At 38.1% G+C, this 24523-nt stretch overlaps 1 protein-coding gene across 1 annotated transcript; it reads right to left on the bottom strand.

Annotated features, from left to right (window-relative positions):
* Positions 1–88: 88 nt before the first annotated feature.
* On the bottom strand, positions 89–23752 carry pals1a (protein associated with LIN7 1, MAGUK p55 family member a). The gene is made up of 17 exons (XM_059353737.1): positions 23565–23752; positions 12075–12380; positions 10143–10320; positions 9551–9651; positions 7691–7798; positions 6025–6102; positions 5726–5866; positions 5334–5495; positions 5064–5141; positions 4778–4961; positions 4551–4622; positions 4178–4249; positions 3844–4011; positions 3672–3761; positions 2592–2704; positions 1751–1861; positions 89–1629 (listed from the first exon to the last, which is right to left on the bottom strand). Exons 2-17 carry the CDS (start codon positions 12249–12251, stop codon positions 1453–1455), a joined length of 2010 nt encoding a protein of 669 aa, XP_059209720.1. The 5' UTR covers positions 12252–12380; positions 23565–23752; the 3' UTR covers positions 89–1452.
* Positions 23753–24523: the final 771 nt, after the last annotated feature.

The following is a 24523-nucleotide window of genomic DNA, read 5'->3' as shown; positions in this document are numbered from 1 at the left end:
TTTTAATAAAAAACTAAAAAGCTTGAATACAAAAATCAAAAGTTTTACATGGATTCGCAGCACTGCAAAAAAATAATATGACTGTCATAATTTATATATTTTTTAATCATAATAATGGTTGAAATGATCACAGGCAAAAGGCAAAGGATGCATCATAAATGAGTCCCCACATTTCTGAAGAACAACTCTTAAAACAGAAAGAAAAAAAGTTTTAAATAGGTTTTTTAAGGTCCTTATTTTGGTCTCACTAAGATTTGTGATGTTAGCAACGAGACCAGTGTCATACAAACAATACGGAGTCAGGCACCACCCAGGCACCACCCAAGATAAAGGGTTCCCTCTTTTTAAAAGGATAGTTCAGGTTTTTCAAAGTTGTCATACTACCCCACTTCAAAAAACACAAACTGCCCTTTTAAGGAAAGTTAACACACATTTTAAAATGCATGTATTTATATTTACCAGTGCCAACAGGTCCAAAAGATGATGTTTGTGTACTGAGTGTCTACTCTTCTGCACTATAAGAGAGCATTAGGGTCAATGTCAGGAAAATACCAAATCTGACAATTTAAAAAGTCATAATGATGTGGGAAGTAAGCTGTTATTACAAAAAAACTCAACAATACATTTAATGGGGGAAAAACCCCTTTACAGAAATAATGTAAGTTTTTACGAGAAAAGGAAAACAATGTTGAATGTTATGTTAAAAGTTGTAGAAATAAGTTAATAATTAAAGCCACAACTGTAAAAGAAAAGTCATTAAATGGCATGAATAAAGTTGTAATATTTTATGATAAAGAGGGAAAAAGTATTTTTTTTCTAAACAAAAAAAAATGTGTTATGACAAAAGGCTTGATAACAAAATGTTTTGTCATGTTATAACTAGAGCATGATGGGCTGCTGAAACTAATTTAAACAAGTTATGATGCATAAGTCACAAAACTGGATATGTTTAAAGGTAGTGTTGGAGCACAGTTGGGACTTAGTTTCCTCCAGATAATAATATTATAACTTTATTCTTTAAATTTTAGGACTTTTTTTCTAGTGAACTTTAATCGCACTTTTGTAGGAATTTTTCAGGTAAAATTACAGCTTGGTTTGGTCAGATTATGGATTTTCTTTTGCAACATTTTTCTTTTAATGTTACAAATGTATCTAATAATACCATGACTTTTCCTAATTAAATTAAATTAACTTGTAATAGTATGGTTGTTCAAAAAGTATCAATTTATCTCCTCACATTTTATTATAAAATAATGAGACAAAAAATGTATTTTTCTCATAAAATTGTTAAAAATGTCAGATTTGTTTTCTCCTAACAGTGGCCCTAATGAAACTAATACTCTCACACAGCATTTCGGCTTCCAGTTTGTTAAATCTCTATAATAAGATTGTGTACTCCACCGTCACTCTAAGACAGTTGTGTGTGAATGTGTAGTGTGTGTGTGTGTGTGTTCAGCGCAGCCAGGAGCAGGGCACCCACTGCGGCTCAGTGTCCAGTTTGTTGATGAGTCGTAATAGCTCGTTGTAGGCTTTGTCTTGGTCTGTGTTGACGATGACCGCATCAAACAGGTGACCGCAGCTCTGCTCCATCTCCCGGGCTTTCTCGATGATGTCCCGCAGCTCTTCGGGCTGTCCACAACACAACACACACAGTAATTAGGAAAACACAGATGCAAACACCGGTGATATTTGTTCTTCTTTCGTCCATTGACGAACTGCAAACAAGCAATGTGGACAGTAAGACAGGAACCTTGGGGTTCTTGTTGTCTCTGGCCAATAAAGCTCGGAGTCTTTCCTGGGAGGGCGGCGCTATGAAGATGATGTAAGGCTTCAAGTCTGAACTCCTCAGCACCTTAAGAGCCTGCAGACATACAGAGAGACATAGACACACAGACAGACACACACAGACACACAGACACACACACAGTTTATTATAGAAAGAAACTGTAAAAACAGGCATTATCATGTGAATTTGGACTTTAAAACAGTTTTTGTGATCACATCTTCAACATTTTCCATTAGAAAAAGTAACCACATTGAAGCTTAAAATTATGATATTTCTGTCAAAATCACTTTACACTACATGTCTCATTTAAAATATCGCCAAAAATAAAGCGTTTGGAATAACTAGATTCTGTTAAGAACATTAAATTCTGCTCCTCAGTGACACTGTGAAGCCATGATTAATTATTCTAAGACGGATGGTCACATGACAAATATTCACTGAAAATCTGTTTACACAGAGCAGAGAGGAGAGGACAGGAGAGGCTGTAAAAATGCAAATAGTTCAACTTGTATAGCATGTGGAGACACAATTTTATTTTCCAATATTCATAACACGAGTGGGGACTTGGAAAGGTGTTGTGTATGTAAATAACATTTCATTCAAATTTTTAAAAAATTATTTATCAGAGAAATTCAACTTGTGTTTCTTCCTTTTTTGCTTGCACTAGTCATGATTGTGGTGATTTCATAGAGGTGCAGGAAACGGCTTGGGGCTCAGAGGATGAATCTAATATCTTTGATTTTTTTTAAAAACCACTCTCTTCAGTCATTACACCACCCTGCTTAGTCAATGTGTGTGTACATACCTGTGTATGCAGACAGAGCACACAAATTTTTCCAGTGTTGATGACCTGCCTCACTGAGTCTGTGCTTGTCCCGTACAGGTTCTTCTCGAACTCACCAGACTCGATCAGCTTTCCTGGGAAACACATGGAGGAAAGTGTCATTTGCCACATTTGGTTCAAGTATTCATATGGTATTATTAACACTAGATCCAAGATGTCTTCATATTATTATAAGTTCTTAAATCTTATAGCGCTTGATGGGCTGGTAATTAGGGCCTCGGGGCAATCGCATCGAGCACTGGTACCATATAGCAATAGCTGTAGGGACCAGTGTGCAGTGTGTAGGCAAAGCCCTGAGCACTACTGTTATACTGTGGATTTCTTCTTCTTCCTCTTCCGGACGCAATTTCATCCCGCTACTAGTCCTACAACTTGAAGAGTTGCAGGACAAATTATATATCAAAACGTGCTGTTTGATCGGGATCGGTGTGCTATTACTTTTCACACACACACACACACACACACACACACACACACACACACACACACACACACACACACACACACACACACACACACACACACACACACACACACACACACACACACACACACACACACACACACACACACACACACACACACACACACACACACACACACACACACATTTTGAGGTTAAAGGGAATAGTTTGAAATCTCTGAAGAATCTCATCATAGTGTACACACACCGGCAGTAGCCCCTGTGGCCCTTTCAGAATTTCCCCAGAGGAAATTTTCTAGTTATGTTTGATGTTTGTTTGTGTCCTGTTTAGTTTTAATGTGTTAAAGTTCTTATTTATTATTGTAGTTTTATCTATTTATTTAGGTTGGTTGGTTTTGTGACTTTGTTGTCGTTCTTTTTTCTGTTTTTTGTTTTACTGTGTTTGTCCATTGGTGATTTATGTTGTGTTTTGTTTAAATTAATAAAAAAAAACAAAAAAACAACAAAAACAAACAAACATCCATTTAAGAAAAAAGTACAGAATTTTGAAATACATTGAATATTTTTTTATTTTTATACATAGTGCTGAAACATAAAGCACTAACGGAAACTCTTACCTGCTGCCAATTCTGCCTCAAAGGTCTGACGAGACACAAAGTGGTAATCTCGGCCACCAAGCTCACCGTCTCGCCGGCTGCGCGTGGTGTCTGCAACACACACACACACACACACACGTTAGTATGTATGTGTGTGTATGTGTGTGTGTTTGTGTTTGTGTGAGAGACTTACGGGGTACAGCTCCAGCAAACCGCTCTGGTTGACTGTTGAGCAGTCTCTGTCGAAGCTCAGCCTGCCCACAACTGGTTGGACCAATCAGAGCAATCGGCCGCTTCCTATTGGCCGGCTGGTGGTACAGAGCCATCTCCTCATAGGTGAGAATCTCCTCATTATCAATGTCTGGGTAAATGAAAAAAAAAGAAATGAAAGAGTTACATATTGATCCAATAATTGTAAGGCAGGTTAGAAAGAAGTACAAGTGCTGGACAATAATCCAATATGACAATTTATTGTTTTCAGTGGAGTCATATTGTGATAAAATGTGATAAAATTGTAATAATCATACAATCAATCCTGTGAGTGTTTCCCATCAGCTTCTTTCTCTTCCTCTTGTTCTTCTTTGCACACCACAGCTTCCCTGTAAACAAGCAGCAACTTAACACACATCTTTCAGCAAAAAATCTTATGCATTTAATGTAAAGGGACGTATATCTTTTACAAAATCAATCAATATATTTTGGCATGAGCTCATGTTCATTTTGTGCTTGGAATTTATGTGTGTTGAGTGTTGGAAGATGTTTCCTGCAGTTCCTTGAAACATTAATCCAGTTATGAAATACATTATACTAACAACTATATGATGCACACTGTTTTTATTTTGTTTTGCTGTAATCAAACTACAATTTTATACTGATTATTCATGGTATGAGGTAACAGACCAGACTTCTCTGGCTCCTTGTCTTCTTCTATGGTCTGTTTCATGGCTTCTCTCTGCTGCTGGAAGCTTTTCCCTGTGTAAAAAGAAATAGAATATAAAAGAAAAACAAACAGCAGTCATATGATGCAATAAAGAGTGGAAGGCTTTTGCATTTGAGGGGCCAAATCTAACCATATTCTGCAGACTGAAAAAGACTACAAAAATGGATGAACGGGCAGAGTGCAGTACCTGGTACCAATCCAGCTAATGGCTGGTTATCCTCATCTCCATCCCTGTAGGCCTGCCACCAGCTGGGGTCTGACTGACTGATAATGTGGAGAATATCTCCTTTCTGGAAAGACAAGCCCAGCTCTCTGCACGGCACGTAGGGGTCGTCTGACGGGTCGTAGTCGAAATGTGCCTTTACATGGATCTGTCAGAGAGGAAGAAGACAGTTTAAAGACATGATCAAACTCCATTTCTGTCAACACTTGCTCATCTCCGAGCCCTCTGATTTTCACGACTGAGTACTCACCACAGACTCTTTGACAGGAGGAGGTTTGCTTTGAGTGCTGGGAATGAGCACAAACGTTAGGAGGCCGTGCATGTCCGCCTGACACACACACAAATACACACACAGAGACACAGAGAAAAGCACTTGTTATTCATCAGCTTGTCTTCATCACCTGGACTGTAAGTGACTATAAACTGCAGTATGAACCCAACCGTGATTTATGTGTCCCATTGCATCCCTAAGTGATGATATTTATCACTTTATTAAAGAACAGCATGGGGATATACTTACAAGAATATCAAAGACTTGGTTGACATCTTTCCCTCTGATCTCAATGCCGTTTATCTCCAGTATTTCATCACCTTCTGACAGAAGTCCGCTCCGTTCAGCTGCTCCACCTCGAACGATACGACTGATCACCACACTTTCCATTTCATTACGAACAGTCGCCCCCTAAAGGACAAACACGGAAATGCAGAGAAATTATGGACAAACAAAGACATGACTGCATAAATTCCTGAAGGAAAGCTTAAACTGCTTGACAGAGAGCAAAAAACAAAGCATGGTTAAAGCTTTGATGCCTTCAAGGAACTATAGTTGTTGAAAGGGCTGTGTGAACTCCATATCATAACATCTTATCACAGTTAACTTGGTAATTTTCAGTGAGTGAGTGAGAGTCTTACCAGTGGTATGTCTTGGGCTTTCTCTATGCGAACTATCTTGACAGTCTCCCCTCCCCACTGGGTCAGTGTTTCTCCTTGGGCAGGCAGTGGCTCAGGCTGCATTTCTGTCTCTGCTATGCTGTCATGGGCCAGGAGCAATGACTGCAACACGCACACATAAACACACACCTCAGTTAGGGTTCAGGTTAGGATAGGGGTTAGGGTTGGCAGGTATTGGTTAGCGTCTGCAGGAAATGAATGTAAGTCTATGTAATTCACCCAAAAGTTACAAAAGTGTGTGTTTGTGTGTGTGTATCTACCTGGATGTGTGTGTCGGACAGTATGCTGTGGAGCTCAAGTCCCTCTTTGTTCTGACTTGACTGGATGAGACTCTTGGCCTGGAACCACATACATTATTGGCATCATCACAAGAAATATTACGTCTTAACTGCAGACATTTCTGAACATAGCAGTGATTATTTGTCTCAGTTTATATATTGTACCACCCTGAAACATAATAATCATGGGTTTATCTGAAGCTGAGCTCACAATACAAGGCATCAAGTTTAATTGATTATTTCATATTCGTTACAACTGAAAGAGTCATCTGGTCTAGAGCCACGAATCGCAGATTTGATAATGTGAGGAGGATACAAAAAAGATTTCTTGAAGAGTTGGCAGAACAAGCTCAGCTACCAGGATAACTTAAACATAAGAGGTTCATCATGGACAGACAAAGGGAGAGGAGCTTGAAATGACAACCACAAGAAGGCAACATGCTGGAATAACAGTGTACTTGATAGGGAATATGGACCAAAGGCTTATTAAAACATTTCAGGAACCATTTATTCTCTAAATTAGATGCAAGATAAGATAAAAAACGTTATTACTTCCAGCAACAAGTGGATAGCAGAAAAAAAGGATCAGTAAAAAGAAAAGGAAAAAAGAGGTAGTATAAAATAGCATGAATATAAAATAAACAAGGAGAAGAATATAAAGTATAGAACAATATCAACAATTAAAATAAAAATGAAACACACATGATACTGCCAGATACATACAAGATCTAGTAAATATTACTGCACAAGGTTGAAATGTACATATTATATCATACAGTGGTATGAGATAATAATGCATCAAAATGTAGAAATAATGCACAAGAAAATTGGGCAATATTAAATCTTCTGTGATTTACTAATAATATTATGTGAGAATGTGTGAAAAAAGAGAAGATAATCTGTGAGATTTGTCCTTAATTTAAAATATGGGTAAGGATTTATTAAGGTTTTATTCTGCAGCTGTAATAAAATCTAAAGCTAGATAGATAGATGTACACCAGACTTGAACTATGGTAAGATATTTTAAATGCTTAACACGTCCTGCCCACTGTTACTTGTTTTTGTTTTTCCAATTCCTTGTCAACAACAAAGGAACATGTTTCTGGGAATGCAGTACAAAAGCTGAAAGCTTTTCTTAATTTAAGCCAAATGCAGGGCAGGGGGCAGAGATGCCAGCATGTAGCACAAATAATGTGCTGCTCTTTAATGAGATTCCACTGAAATGAACCATGAATAGCTCTTGCAGCTAGCCAACTCAACACTGTGGCAGAAAAATAATTGCAGCACTGATTGAACTCGCATCCTGAATGTTGGCCACTTGAACTAGTTATAATCCATCTGGTGTCACCTGGTATTCACCCCCAAAAATAAATCTAACTTCAAAGAGCTAGATTCTCGTATTTGCTTTTAATTCTTTATCAGCTTAAGTTGTTTCTGAAGAGCTAAAACTGGCACGGGTATCATTGTGTAAAATATGATAACAAAGAAAAGAGTTGGCTGATTGATGCTGAACAGAGCGGCTCTGTCTCTTGTCTCCTTTGTTATTACAGTGCACACTCACTAATCTGGACTTCACTTTAGATGACCGAGATGCAGCAACAATTGTGGAGGAATAAACAAATAAAAATAAAAATAATGTGAAATATACCTCCATGGCCAGTTGAAGCGCCTGGTGTGTGTGTGGGTACGGAGGAGAGGGTCGGTGCATGCTGGTGGCCACGGCATTATGGATCTTCAACGCTGACTGGAAGTCAGACTAAACGAGAAAAGAAACACATATTTATGTTAAAAACATTAAGTTCTGCTCCTCAGCAACACTGTGAAGCCATGTTTAATTCTGCTGAGACGAACGGTCACGTGACAAATATTCACTGAAAATCTGTTTACACAGAGCAGAGAGGAGAGGACAGGAGAGGTTGTAATAATGTTAATAGTTCAAGATGTATAACATATGAAGACACATTCCCCCCCCCAATATTCATGACAATTGTGGGCACTTGGAAAAGTGTTGTGTATATATAAATTCAATTTTATTCTAATTAAAAGAGAAATTAAATTTGCCAAAAAAAACAAACAACTAGCAGTGTGCTAGTAGCAGTGCTGTCAGTAACAAACATCACTGTAGCTGTTATTCAGTTTTTCATTCAGCCTCTCTACCCTTTCCCTCTATCTTCCCCTCTCACATTCTATCTATTGTCATTTTACTATGTTGATCTGTGCTAATAGCATCTCCTGCATATCTGTCCATCCTGTGAGGGGGCTCCCTCCCCTGAAGACCCCCCTTAGAGCCTGTCAAAGCAAATTTGTGATCCTCTTTAGGAGCATTGTTGTTTAGAACTAACAGTCGCCTCTCCTTTGTCATCACACACCCGTAAAACACACACGTCACTGATTGGCCAGAACCTCCAGTTGTTTGTCTCAAAAGGCATTACTTGGAGCCTGGCGAGATGGATTTGCCAGCTTGTGATCCTGAGATTCTCGTGTGATGTCATGATATAGCAATAATCCAGCTGCCGTGCAAGGTAAAGAAATACAGGCCAGGAGCAAAAACTGAATTTAGGTTTCGTCACTTTAAATGTGATTTCTTAAAAAAGGCTACTGGATATATCCTTGCAGTCACAAAGGTACAATATTCCATGAGAAACTGAATTATTTTTATGCCTGGGCATAAATATATCCAAATTAACCCATTTAGAACAGATGCAATGTTTCATGTAATATACCTTTAAACACTGCTGCATGTTTTGGATGATCTCGTCTCGTTTTTAGGACACATAACCGATTAAATGCAACACGATTTGCTGAAATACATGTGTGGAAAGATTCTCATGCGCCTCCACATGGAAGAATTGACAGAAAAATAAGTTAAGGAAGTTTGCTTTATTAAAAATATGGCTTTCACCGTTTTCTTTATGTGCCACACGGTTTAATACATTATTCATTATTTGTTTGTTGTTGATTCAATCATTTACAGTCAAAGCCAAGGGTTTAAGCCGTTCAATGTTTTTTTATTTCACATTTCTATGTGCTACACATGCTGACAAATTTTATAATTCTTCCTTTTTAATGATGTTGATTATAGATTATTTTTAAATCCTAATGGATTTTAGGACAAATGCAATTCTCTATAGTGAACGCCAAGGATTCAAGCTTTTAAATGTTTTTGATTTCATGTCTCTATCTGCTACAGACACAGAGTTGACATACTTGGCAGTTTTTCAGAAAACCCACAGGTTTTGGGAGATTGTTTAGAAACAATGCTTAGGTCTTAATGGGTTAAGAGTATGATAGACTGGTACAAAAGAGTGCAGGTCAAAAGCTTCAATTAAAAAAAGATTTGAATTGTCTATCTGTAGCCTCCAGTCTTTCCTGGAAATCTTGTGAGGCCCCTTTAGCATGTCTCTGTGTTTGTAAATCCCTTCTACATCTGAGGGCACGGTGTCTTGAAAAATACCACAATTATATATTAACTGAATCTCTCTCCATCTAATAATTCCCTTTATATTACCTTGTTTAGTAGTGCAAGAACCAGCTCTATGTCATTCTGACTCTGCTGGTCAGACAGGCAGCCCCGGACCTGCTTCAGTGAGAGCAGCAACTCATCCAACTCTGCAAAAAAACCCACATACACTCAAATTTAAACCTTGGACTTTAACATGTGAACCTGATGGCAGAAGACGTAACTTTAGATGAATGTGTTTCTAAGAGACTGCATCCCATCCCTCAAGTCAAGACTTAAGTTCTATATTATGTGATCCTGATTGTATAATGGTGTGTGTGTTTAGATTTTCCACCCCTAACAAAGTTTTAATGAAGTCGCCCTCATGAGGCTCTCATGTCCTTCTCTCCCTCCCTGAGGAATGTCCTCCCCAACGGTAGACATGTCTTCCTTACATTCCTTTCCCTCCCTGCCAGCTTTCTCTCTCCATCCCTTTCCTTTCCTTTCCTCCTCCACTCCACTGTATTTCCTCTTCTGCATCCTTTTGTTTTTTTAATACATTTGAAATAATCTTTATAGATTTAATGTCCCTTTAGAGCTTTACTACATTAATGATGTGGATTCTTCTTTCATCTGTGTGTGTGTGTGTGTGTGTGCGTACCCAGCAGTGCTTGTGTGTGCTGGTTGCAGAGCGCTGGCTGCTGCAGTGTGTATGAGTCTTGCAGGAATGTGGGGTTGTCGATGCCAATGTGGGGATGCTGGGAGAGCTTCCTGAGTCTGAGCGAGGCGTTCAGGTCCAGCTGCCGACCCTCCTCCTCTCTGCGACGGCGAAGATCCTCCTACCACACACATAAAAAACAAAACTTAAGTATAAGAAAAAGGTCAAATTATACTAACCGTTGAACCGTTTGCTCTGTTCAGTACTTTTGGCCCTATCTGGCCACACCCGCAACGAAGCACTTTCTGGTGTTTGGTGAGCATTTCAAATAAGATCACCAACACTTCTTCATGTAAGTTTAATTTGTGTACACGAAGATTTACATGTCTAATAACAATACGCAAAGTGACTTTGATGAGGGAAAGCAGTAAGAACGCTTGGGTGATGACATTAGAAAGTGTGTCTGTATTTTTACAGTGCTGTATTTTATTGTGAAGGACGAATGACTATGGTTAGTAATGGTGATGTTGATTTGGTTTACCCAGAAACATCAAATCCCCCCCCCCAAAAAACAGCAGCGCCCATTGTCTAATAGCGAGGAGATGTCCTTTCGCCGACTCTGGTAAACCCAAGGCTCACGTACATGGTTAAAATGATACACAGTTTGAAAGATAAGAAGTTAGACTCTAGTTTCACACAGCTTCATTAACTGGAAACATAACATGATCATTTATATTAGTAGTTTATGAACTTCCTCCATTGAAGTAAAAATGACCACAACTAGCACAATTACATATCATTTTGCCACTGTAATTGATAATATATTTACCAATTACATTGAAAAACAACAGAGTAAGCGGAGTATCACTCAGCAATATCAGTGACCACCTGCCAGTTTTTATCTATGATAGCAAAAAAATCACTTAATATCTCTTGGAGAAGGGGGATGACACTTTCTTTTGCTTTATGCATTTTCTGTAAATAGTACTTTGTTTGTATGATCATTTCGCTTTCTTTTTTTTATAAATATATGTTCAAAATAAATTTCCAAACAATCAATTCTCCAAACAGACGCTGACACCCGAGGCAGCCATCATGCACACACGAACACCAAGTCAACAGCACATGTATCTCAGGCCTTAGACCTTGCACTGCTGCTGGCAACCAGCCTGCTGTTTGGCTCGATTTCTGTAAACAGTGTAGCATGAAACCATGGTAGAGCTAACATACAAACTGGCTGCTAAATTATTTAAATGTAATATTTTATTGCCTCATCCACACACTCTTGTGAAGTGTAGGAAAACACATCAACAAACTGTTGACGCTGTGTTGAGGGTTTTTCGTCTTACAGAAGTGGTTGTGGTTTCATCATGGATGTATTATTATAAGAATAACTATTATGAATTTAATAAATATCTTATTAAAGAGCTTTTATTAAGGAGAACATGAAAAAAAAATTCTGTGTCATTTTTGATGAAATTGAATTGCCTGTGATTTTTTTTTTGCTCTTCATAAAAAAACATACAGTGAAAGGTTTTGTTTGCACACAGCCAATCTATGTGATGGAATAAAAAAACAACTAATCAAACAACATTTGATTACATTCGGTTCATTTAACTATTTAACTATGTAGACCAAAAATACTGGCTTGGATTTTCATTTATAGGGGAGTGTGCAATAACATTTACATGATGACCGCTGTTGACTCTTGTCAAGGCAGCTAGTGCAAAGATATGCAGACTATGCTGGCACTGGGTAGTGACTGTGAACTACCACACTTTGTCTGTTTCCATTCTGGTTTTGCACTAGCAAAACAAAGCAATTAAATCAGATTTGGTTACTGCTAAGTGCACTTTAAATAAATATTTTTTTACTTACATGTTGAGTGAAATAAGCACAAGTAACCAGTGCGTGTGTCTGTGTTTGTGCACATACCTGGTGCTGTCGTATCCTCTCCAGTTGTGCAGAGCGTCGAACCGGCAGCGTTCGACTCCCCAGCTCTCCCGGACAGTCAACAGCCATTTCCCGGTGCTGCTGCCCCCCCCTCAGCTCTTCATCTGCTCCTCCTCCTCCCTCCCCGGCAACATGTCCATTCAGATGGGAAGTTGTCATCACTCACACAAACACACCAAGAGTCAAATGTGGCTGTGCTTGTGTGGATTGCAGGAATGTTGAGGTATGTTTATATCAGGCGGGTCTAGGAGAGCAGCTTAGTAAACAGGGTGACCATGATACTTTTACCTGTGGAGAAAGCAAAAACAAAGATGTCATTAAACTAGTTGGAGACATTCTGCTTCCCAATATTTATCAGACATGGATTAGAAGACAGCTACATAATAAGAGGTGGTGTTCTTTTACTCATTCAGCAGTGAAGGTCATACTATTGACGGTCTTGTGAAATGTGTCCATTTACCTGTAATTGTTGCCAATATATTGCTAGATAATTTGTATAATTTGTTCGTTTTTCTAAGACAGAAACATTCTTTCATTTGTAGTCGTGCTTAAAGTTGAAGGCTCAGCTCATGAGGTAAGCATGGACAATTGTGCTCCGGTAAAAAGGCTTTTTTTTGTTACAATGGACTTGAAGTAACGTGCACCTCAGAAGACTGAAGGTTGAAGATGTTTCCCTTTGGAGCATGCTGGCAACAAGGTATTTTGGTTTCTCTGTATTTTACTTAGTGAAATATTATCTGTATTTTACTTACAATATATATATATTTATAATAATATTATCGCACATGCTATGCAGGAAAAATTAACCTATAAACCAGTCATAGGAAAGCCACTTGTGTCTGTCTGTGCTTCGAGGGAATTACACCTGTCACCAGCAGTCTGGTATGACTGATCAAGCACAGGGTGATTGAGTGTTCAGTGAACCACAACAAACAAAGTTTGTGTTAAAAAGTTACTTTGATATGTCATGTCTGACACCAACAATAAATCACACAACTAACTTCTGGATTGGCTAATCTATGTTGTGGCCAATTTTTTAACAAGCTAATGTCTGTATCAATTTACAGCTTATGTTTACAAGCAGAAAGACTTCAATGAAAATCCTGTTTATCAAAATGTGGGTCTTATTACTTATTCCAATTAACTAAACCAGGGTTAGTTAGAGGAAAACTTTCAACAAAAATACAACTACAGGAGCACTAATCGAACTTATATACATAAATGTACGCTCAAAACATACACAGAACACGATTAAAACACATTCAAACCAGAACAGGAACTGTTTATAACACAGTCCAATGAGCCTTTGCAGTACAATATATATTTTTTATGCTTCTGATAGTAAGCACTGTTAGTTAGCTGTGAACATTGTCACCAAAGATTACCATAGATAAACCATAGATAGATAAATTATATCTATGATTGCTCTGTGTGTGTGTGTGTGTGTGTGTGTGTGTGTGTGTGTGTACTGTGAATGCCATTGGGAGCAGGAGCAGAGGCAGAGCTGCCCCTTATCTTGTGTTTAACAGTGCACACTAAAAGACACACACACACACACACACACACACACACACACACACACACACATTCTTAAAAAGGGCTGTACCACTCTGTACCAGGCAAAGAGAAAACAGCCAAAATGAGTGAGAGAGGGGGGAAGAGACACACACACACACTGGGTTTCTATTAAAATAGTTTGGTTAATTTAGATGATTACGATTCACTGAATTAGAAGAGAAGAGAGTCAATGTTGGCACGTTTTCAACTATGAAGTAATGGTACAATAAATAAATATATGTGGAGTTATCAGTGATATATTGCTTTGCCCTTTAAACATAAAATCCAATTTGGATGTATGACCATTAGAAAGTCTGTAAGAAGTAAATAATTATTGTTTGGTTTTTTTAATAGCGGAACGAAATGAAGGTCGGCTAAGTACTTTCTTAAGATGACTTGACCACTCAGCCCATTTGTTTGTTTCAGCTGACTGAGTCAAGTTTTACTGAGAGACTGAACCTGCTAACCAATCCTCAAGCAGCCCCCTAGAAATAAGCACATTGACTCGCTCAAAGGAACTAATAAACTAAGCCCCAGTCAAGTATGACTCCGACTTAGTGACACATTTTGAACTTAACTGGATCACATTTAGGGGTTTAACAATATAGATTGAAATGTAAACTACTGTAATTATTTCTGTCTGTTACAAGGCAAAGCGGTAATTGTTTTAAAGTGGAAAGATATTGAGAGGCCTAATTCTAGTCAATGGATAAAGGAAATGTCTTGCAATCTGGCATTAGAAAAAAAACAGGGGTTTATGCACTTTAAGTTAATCGATAACTTGTATTACAGCTAGAGTACCAAGGTTTAAATAATGAAAGTGAATGGGATGATGACCAAATGTATTACTTGTGATTTTAAATCAGCTGGATGATTGTATATATATTTTTATCTTAGTGTGTAAATATCGATTTAATTTCATTCTTTTTATATTGTTTTCTTCTGAATATTAATTAATATGTTTTTTATAAAACATTTTTTATTTCTTCTTTTGCCGAGAAGATTGTTTTATTGGGAGGGATTGTTTTCTGAATGTTTATACATTTTGCTTGTTGAAAATTTCAATCAATATATTATTGAAAAAAAAATGTAATTGAAGTAATCAGTTCAATGGGGATGATCCAATGTATCTAAACAAAGTGAAAATATCAATATTTGAATCTTTAAGACATGCCTTTACTTTGAAATTACTTTATTTGACAGAGTACATGTTTCTTTACTTATTATTTTGTGAATTGAAACAAATATAACAGATTTTGTTAAATTGGCATATGTTATTGTCCCATATCATGTTGATGTTAAAATAATCATTATAATATCCTAAACATGTGATTTACACCCACCTACTTCCAATCAGGTCAGAGAACCAGAGTGAGAATGAGAGTGAGAGAGTGATTGAGAGAGCATTCCTGAGAACAGAGGACTTTTGTATTTTGCTGGCATGTTGCCTGATATGCCTGTCCTTACCTCTCTGCTTCACTGGCTCACAGTGTGTGTATGTATGTGTCTGTAAAAGTCAGCTTTGACCCCATCACCATAGTGACGCGACCTCTTATGCCTGCAGTAGAGCTACCAAAAGGTCAGTTCAGACTTTTAGAACAGCAGGGTGTAACTGTCCTATATATCTGTAGATGAAGCACATGCACCTGCAGCTCAGTGGCTAAGATAAGCTTGGCCTCTTGGACCCATACCCTAAAACAAACAGGAAGTCAGCCATTTTGATTTACTGTTCAACTTTAGCTCTTTTTTAATTTCCAGTCTCCACACTTTAACTTACTCCTAGGGCTGCAGGACAATATCAGAACCATCAATGTTTTTTGTTAATATTATGCAATTGAAAAATGGTCAGAAAAATTGACCCAATAATTGGCGGTATGCACCTTTACAGATTGGAAAATTAATGTTTTTTGTTTTTATTCCGATATTGAAAAATTGTCAGATAAATTGACCCGATAATTGGTGGTATGCACCTTTAAAGATTTGCTGCAAACTTACTCAACAGCTACTGCACTACAAACTTCAGTATGGAAGGTGGTAGTATGCACTTTAAAGCATAAAACACAAAAAAAGAAGAGGACAACTCAAGAGTGAAACACGGCATCTCCGGTATGGAAGTTTTTGACCGTCGAGAAGAGAGACAACTCCATTGCAATTTGCAAAACAAGTGGGGCGAGTATTACAAGCAGAGGCAAAACTATTGAGAGTTTTAGTACAATCGATCTTAAAAGTCACCTAAAAAAATCACCATTACAACAAAGTTGTTTTGAATGAATCTGAAAGCTAATGCTGCCACCAAAATAAAAGGAAAGTGCCCTTCTGTCCATTCAACAGACGCAGTAAGTTCACTTGAGACTGTCCAAAAGCTAAAGCAATTCATGTCAAAATCATGGAATTTATGGCGCTTGACAATCAGCCATTTTCCATGGTACAAGACCAAAGATTTCGGCAGGTAATGACACATCTGGAAGCACTGTATACTTTCCCAATCCTCCATCCTTACTCACTACATCTTAAACTTTCAAACCCTAAGTTGCAAGTTAGGGACTCCTTTATGAAATACAAAAATATGCAATATTTTAGGTTATCTTATCTTTTATGGGCCATGAGAAGCAGGTAATTATCAGTTATCGGATCGGCCTGAAAAAATCCAGATCATGCATCTCTACTTACTCCTCTTACAAATTTCTACCGATTTACATAAACATTTTGACAGTATAATCCTAACTGGGGATTTCCACCGGACGCGTTACAGCAGCAGCACGTCTCCACAGCGTTTTTGCTGCGTCTGTCAATTCACACCGGGCGCGTTACAGCAGCAGCACGTCAGCTTAGCGAGCCGGCCGTATACACGTGAGATAACGAGATCACGCGATAATCCTGACCATACAGGAGACCGCAAGATCCCGTGATAAACTTTAAACTCTATTTATACAGTCTATGGATAAACTGTGTGTATAAAGTAAACAACAACAACAAAAACTAACTTACTTTGCTTCTCTGAGGTGAAAGATATGTTGATCTGACCATCTATCCTTATAAAAACAATATGTTATGTCATAAATGATTGTATGATGTTCCACTTCAACAATCTGTCTCTTGTCGTCCGTGTCGCCGATCCTCTGAGACCCTTTGATTGATTGATTGCTGATCTGGTGCCCCGGTCATAACATAATGTTAATGTGAAGTAGTTTTAGGCTGCATGAACTGCGTATTGTGTTTTATTTTGAAAGGGGCGGAAGTGTTTTACGCTGATTCTGAGTCGGACTTCCTGTCTGGTGCAATCTGCTCTGTTGAGATTCACGCGATTTGGCAGCGTCTCGCGGAGAAATAGAAGTCCTACCTAATGCTCGCGTAGAGACGCTGACGCGACGCTGCTAACGTTACGCTACGCGCCCAGTAGAAATGCTCTCATTGATTAGAGTGTTACCTATTTGTAACGTCATACGCGACGCTGACGTGACGCTGCAGTAACGCGCCCGGTGGAAATCAGGCTTGAGACCTTGCAGGAACTAAATTGCAGACGTCAAAGGGAGGCTCAAGTCCATACTTGTCAGTAATATGTCAACCACTCATATTTATGCCATTATGCAACATTATAAAAATCCCACCCTTTTAGGTTTAACTCTACACACACAATTTTCTTATGCTATTACATACAGAAGCAACATACAAACAGTCATACTGGAATCAAAACACATTACAATACATCCATATAAACGAAACAGTCACAGTTGGGACTTTGAACCAACATCTAAAATTGTATCCAACCTGTCAGCCAAAAAGAGAGAGAACAAATACAGGTTTGGTGACAAGTTAGTAGTGGCTTTTTAATGTCTACAGTTGGAAACGCCACTATGCCACTACCTTGGATTTAATGCAAGATGAGATATGCAAACCAACTAACTGGAATGTAAAATTATTTCCTTTGTTGTGAAGTGGAGTGATAATGTTAAGTTTAGTTTATTTATGTTATTACATTTCATTCTAATGAAACAGTGTTTCCCACAAAATCAGTACTGTATCTGAAATTATCTCACAAATTAAATGGTGGGGTAACCAGAGCTCTCATTCATGTTCAAAACAATCACTCTCAAAATAACTTTGAGCGTGTTGAATGTTATAATATGTTATCGCTGATGTAAGCATTAGCTTGGCAGCTGGCATGAGCCACATTACTGTTACGGAGTATAATTCTGTGGCATTGTATGATTTACAATTACTCTCTAATGTATCATCTGATGTTATAGCCGCTAGAGAAGTCAAAGGTTATGTGATGCCATTGTTAGGCAAACCTACAAACCCTGGGCATGTGGGTACCCTCAGGTGTGCTCAAACCTTAATTTATGAACTATAAACAAACATAAACTATCGGCCATGAGAAGCAGATAATTATTGGTTACCAGTATGGACTGAGAAAAATCCATATGGTGCATACCTAGCCTTTAGTTAGCTAAAACATTAGTTTACAGTATGTCAACGGATTCATTTAGAGCCTAATGTCAACAAGAGAGAACAGGTTAGCTGTTAGTGAACTAATGTTGGCCAAAGCCGGAGCCAGCCCTATCAATGTAAAATGTCTGTCACAGATAAAATTGAGAGTCTAGCTGGAGCGTTCCCATTTGCTGCTGCTCTTTCAAAATGAATCGGCGCGGTCACAGAATTAGAATACGATAGATGAGATATTGCACTCTTTGCTGTGGTAATTAAGCTGGTCTAAAAACAAAACTGCAATTATTGTTAGTTGTTATAGTGACAACACACATCAGTGGGCTGTAAAGTGGGTCAGCAGATTCTAGAGACAGAGACAGCCATATAAATATAATTCAATTCAGAGAGCTCTGTTTTCTTGTTTTCTCTTGTCAATGTGTCTGGCTGCCCTGCCTGTGATTTACAGATTTTTCCCCAATAGCTAACAGTCAGTTAGGTGAGGAATGTCACCGGTGCTGTGCCTGAATGGAAACTGGGACAGCGTACAATGCAATCAGGATCAGCAACGTCAACGGACATCACTGCAGAGCCAAGAGACTACAGAGGACCGAAGAGTGACCGTGTAAGAGGCTACCAGACATGAGTAGATCTCAGACAGTCCGACAGAGACCTAAGTAAAAGGCAGAGCTGGACTTCTCCTCTTGTTGGACTAGTGGATAATATTAGCTGGCTTGTTATGTGTTGGTGCACTTGCTTCTCATGTGACTGTGTACAATGCAATCAGGTTCCGCATCACCTATGGACATCACGGCAGAGGGAAAAGACAATAGAGGACGGAAGAGTGACCATGCAGGAGGCCACTGGACGAGAGTTAATCTCTGAAAGATTCTTGAAATAAAATGCCAAGGCGGATTTCTCCACCTGTTGGACTAGTGGGAAATATTAGCTGGCTTGTTATATAGTGTTGGTGCACTTGCTTGTCATGTCGCTGTGTTAGCAAAATGTGATGACTCCCTAGATTTTGATCATAAGTAACATAATCATAACAAATGCTTGTGTCCAGGTGCATGGCTGGATTGGGACCAAAAAAACAAAACAAAACAAACAGAATCCGCCCTGGCATTTTGATCCAGACTGGTCCACACCAACCAACTATCTTTATGCTTCCCTGAATATGTACAGTACCACTCCCTAAAACACTGACTGTAAAATATGATAATAAAGGACAGGCACTCATCCAACAGTGTCAATCAAAACACAGGAAGTTAGGATGGATAACTTTAACTCTTTTGTGTAGATATAATAACATAGCATAGCAAAGCAAGCCAATAGGCTTGTGTTTTCTCTGTACAGGAAGAGATATGTAATAACATTAACAATGCAGAGGAACCTCTTTTGCTTACTGTAAAAGGTGTTCTACTAATGCTTGGAAAAAAATGTTTACATATTGTAAAGCTGATCTACAGGTGGGCACATGTGTATACCCTCCATAGATAAATGGCCTGCCAGCACATATAGCACTGTCCACATTTACATCAGAACCTTCAATGTCAAACAGAGAAACTAATCTGTTAAGGCACACCAGTTGTGTTTTAAACTGCATATTACGAATATTATTATATATTACGAAACAATACCAACAGCAAGCCCAGTGTTGTTGCGGTGCCCATCAATGACTTAATCAATTAAGCAGTTTGTATGTCCATAACTGGTAATCAATGGTAAATATCTGATGATGTGCCAAACATACATTCATCAGCGTGCACACAGTGAAGTGTCACATGAATTGAAGTTTTCAGACAGCAGAAATCTCTCCTCACTGTACCACTGGGTCGTTTATTAGGCAAGAGGGCTCCCCTGATCGGTAACCTTTACATGCCTGCACATTCCTGGCCTGCCTTAACAATCTCACATGATGTGATTCACAATAAGTGTAAGAGAGAATGAGTAAGAGGGAATCAAGGAATGTTAACGGAGAAAAAAACATGAGAAATGCATTCAAAAAGTGGTATCGCAAATTTGTATAGTCTACTATGATTATGACTAATTACGTGTAAGGTTTTTTTTGGTCAGTGAACCCAATGGGCCAATCTACCTGCTATATGGGCTTGTGACGTTATGACAAAAAAGTTCTGCAGAAATGTTGACGTTGTGCTGGAGTTTTATAATACAGCCATAAAAAAAGGCACTTTGGACCTGTAGATAATGCAGATTCGTCCAGGTAACATAATTAGCTTCTCAGCTAGCTAATGTCAGCGATCTATAGGCAGAGTTGTATTGGCTTTTAACCTCTTCCCACCAGGACATGCTATCAGAGGGCTAAAAGCCCTGCTCTCACCTTGCCTTAAAAACACATTATTTCTCCAAGCCCGTTCCTAATAACATTTCCTAATTAGCAACTAAATGTTATTGAATGAAGACGTCATACATATTGTCTTTACTGTTAGTTAGCACCATTGATAGATAGCTGAATAAGAGCCATGAAGTAACTGTGCAATTAATTCTTCGATTAATCGACAAATGACTATTTATGTAGCAAAATAGTCGTTAGATGCAGCCACTACAGATTTTACTGGAATTGACATAATAGGCACCACTGCTGACCACAATTAAACACACTGACACTGACTGTTTCTGGAATGCGCTTCATGGAGGAGCAGCAAAAGTTTGGTAGCTCTCTGTTTTTGCATAAATTTGCTAAGTTTTTATGTATTTTTTGTAATATTTTTGATGGATACCTCTGTGGAGAGAGTTTATTGTGAAGAGTTTATTCAAGGGAGGAGCTTCTTTCATTGAAACGGAGCAAGTCTGGAGGACACCATCACCCTATTCCAGCTGAGCTGAAGAGGTGTTTTCGTGGTTGCCGTGCTGGTGCAAAAGTTAAGGCTCGAAAATGGAGATATAAGCCTTTTCTGCCATCAGTCATCATGAGGAATGTCAACTCTCTGCCCAACAAGACTGATGAACTGGAGATACTGGTGAAGACTCAGAAAGTATACCGTGAGTGTAGTCTCTTGTGTTTTACTGAAACGTGGTTGAATCAAAACATCTCAGACTCCAGTGTGGATCTACCTGGCTTCACTCTCATAAGATCAGACAGAGATGCTAAAGCTAGTGGCAAGAAGAAAGGTGGGGGCTTGGCTTTATTTGTGAACCAGAGATTGTGCAGTCCTGCACATTTTACTGTCAAGGAGAAGATGTGCTGTCCAGACATTGAATTATTGGCAGTTAGTATGAGACCGTATTATGTACCAAGGAAGTTTAGTCATATCATAACAATACTTGTGTACATTCCACCCAAGGCAACTGCTGAAGTTCCATGTGAAGTTCTACATGACCCCGTTGCTAGGATACAGACTCAATATCCAGAAGCATTCTTGATAATATCAGGAGACTTCAATCAAGCCTTCAGTGACTGGAGTCACAAGAACTATCTCCTACTGAACACCTCAAAGACTAAGGAAATGATCATAGATATCCGCAGGTTCAAGCCCCCTCTTCAGCCAGTGAATACCTGTGGGGTGGACATCGAGTTGGTGCCAAGTTATAAGTATCTAGGTGTATACCTGGATAATAAGTTGGACTGGTCCCTAAACACTGACGCTCTCTACAAAAAGGGGCAGACCCGCCTCTTTTTCTTAAGGAAGCTCAGATCTCTGGACATCTGTAGTAAGATGCTGCAGATGTTTTATCAGTCTGTGGTGGCAAGTGTGTTGTTTTATGCTGCAGTCTGCTGGGGAGGCAGCGTCAGACACAGAGATGCAAGGCAGTTGGACAGACTGAAGGAGGTGGTGGAGAGATGCACTGTCAAGATGTTCGAGATGTTTGTATTCTGTAATGATGTCAGATATTGTACATGATATAGAGACTGTACATTATATTACATATTTGAATTGTATATTATATGTAATAACAAAGTCAGCAAGATGAAGACAAATATGTAAGTAATAATTGTATTTTTGATTAATAATGAAATTCTATTTTTGGTAAAGATATGTATATCAGTTATTAATTTATATTTTATAAGATAAAGATAAAGGATGATACCTATTATATTTATACAAATTTAGGAAAAGTTATTAGTGTATTAGTTCTGATCAATAAGGAAGCTGGATTAAAATCAATTAATAATTTATGGAGAAGGGGTGGGAATTAAAAAGTTTGTATTTCTAACCTAGGCATCAGGTGGTTGACAATTTATTTTCCTTTATGCTTTTCATTTTCTATAAATATTACTTGCAGAAATACATTTCCAAACAAAACAATAATCCTATTCTTTAATAGGAATACATTGAGTATTTGCGAAAGGTAAATTATGACCAAAACTACTGTAACTTAACATTAGTTAAGCAGTGCTACAGTACAAAAACTATAGCGTTAGACTAACCAAAGTCTTCCTCCAATTATTAAAATTACATAACGTCAGAATGTAATTTTACCTTAAAGTGTAGGTTAGTTTCTGAAAGTTATTGATTGATTGATTGATTGATTGAGAATTTATTTGAACACAAATGATGATGAACAATTGAAAACAAACTAACAACAAGAAAGACAAGACAACAACACAAAATGAAACAACAGCAAGACTCAAAACTTATTTGTGTTCAAAAGGAGTGGGAAGAAGCCAAAGCTTATTAAATCCCACCATATATATATATATATATATATATATATATATATATATATATATGTTTAACACATAGTAATGTAGTATATAAACGTATTATTACCAATATAAACATACATAACTTATTAACTTACACACACATAAGCACACACCCATGTAGTCACAATGAGACAACAATGAACAAACAAACTAATCAACAACAACAACAACACACACACAAAAAGAAAAATAGTGATAATACAATTTAAAAAATAAAACGTCAACAATAGCCACCTACTGTCATTTCACACACCCGTTTTCATTCCTATATCGTGTGACGACATGCTCTTTATATTTGATTTTGAAGTGTTTGATGTTTGAACATTGTTTTAATTATTCACACATCTCGTTCCATATTTTTACTCCGCTGAATGAAATGCAAAACCTTTTCCTATTAGTACGTATTTTGATGACTTTAAAGTTATTTGACCCCCTCAATTATTATCCCCCATCTCGACCCTTAAAGAAGTTTTGTATATTAATTGGAAGTAAGTTTTATGACAGGGTTATGTGACAGCTAACGTTAGCTAACATTAACGTTAGCTAAGAGAAATTACTGTTTTGGTTAGCCAGTTCCTCTGTCAAACTAAACCAGAAGTAACTGACATCTATACTAATTAGCTTCATTTTCAGGAGGAATAAAGTTCCTTCAGTTGGTACAGTATGAACCTTTCGCGTCACTTTAGCGACTCTCAAAAACTTACTTTATTTTTTTAGGTTCATTTTACTTGACGTTAGCAGCTAACTAGCTAGCCTGCTGCTTCCTGCAGCACCTGTTGATAACAAAGCCGATCCGGACAGAAAACACTGCAATAACTCACCCTGTTTCTCCGAGCCGCAACGATCCTTTAACGGCTAAATCCAAATGGAAGCTGGCGGTTGAAAGTTATTTTTTACCCAAACAAGTCCGTACTTCGGGTTTAATGTTTCTAATTTACAGCTCAGTTATCGGACATAACAGTTCCGACCTCTCCTCCCTTCTCTTCACACACTGTCATTTTTCAACTTCACACAGGGGGCGGGGAAAACATACCACCAGCGAGATAAAACAAACACATCTGATTGGACAAAGCCATGAAAGAAATGTTGTCTAAGCCAATCAAATGCGTGGCTATATCGTTGTCATGTGGCTCGTCAACACGACAGTGAAATATTGGGGATTTTTTAAAATCATTTTGAGTGAATGCACAGACTTTATGTACTTCGTACTCTCTGCGTGACCAATGTATGTACCTTTTTTTATTTTTTTATTATTTTATTTTATACGACTATTTCTCCTGATAGTGGGGCGGATTAGCTCAATATTTTACAACAATCGTTCACTTTGTGATAAAAGCATGAAATTTGGTAGATGTGTTGGTGAATATGTTTAGAACAAATCTGGATATTGGGCCACCTCAAAAGCGCCCCCTAGTGGCCGTGGCAGGCATTTGTTATACGAATAAATCAATAATGAATAAAAACTGCCCTTTTAATAATACCAACTGGTGATGAATTGTATATTGTTGGAAAGCCTGATTAGTCACCTTTACAACGAGGTACAGCTTGTAAGGATCGTGCATTCATAGAATGAGCAACGGGGCTAAAGGTGTGGGTAGCACCCCCCAAAAATGTGCATCCCCTGTGTAGTGGGGTGGATTAGCTGAACAATCGTTCATTTTGTGATAAAAGCATCAAATTTGGTACACTCATTGCTGAATACATGTTTAATGAATCTGGATATTGGGCCATCGCAAAAAAAATTCTGATGGCTGTGGCGGCCATTTTTAAAAATGGCCAT

Source organism: Centropristis striata, chromosome 16, assembly GCF_030273125.1.
Source record: "Centropristis striata isolate RG_2023a ecotype Rhode Island chromosome 16, C.striata_1.0, whole genome shotgun sequence".
Taxonomy (NCBI): Eukaryota; Metazoa; Chordata; class Actinopteri; order Perciformes; family Serranidae; genus Centropristis; species Centropristis striata.
The sequence above is the reverse complement of the archived record's forward strand: the minus strand, read 5'-3'. Positions and strand labels throughout refer to the sequence as shown.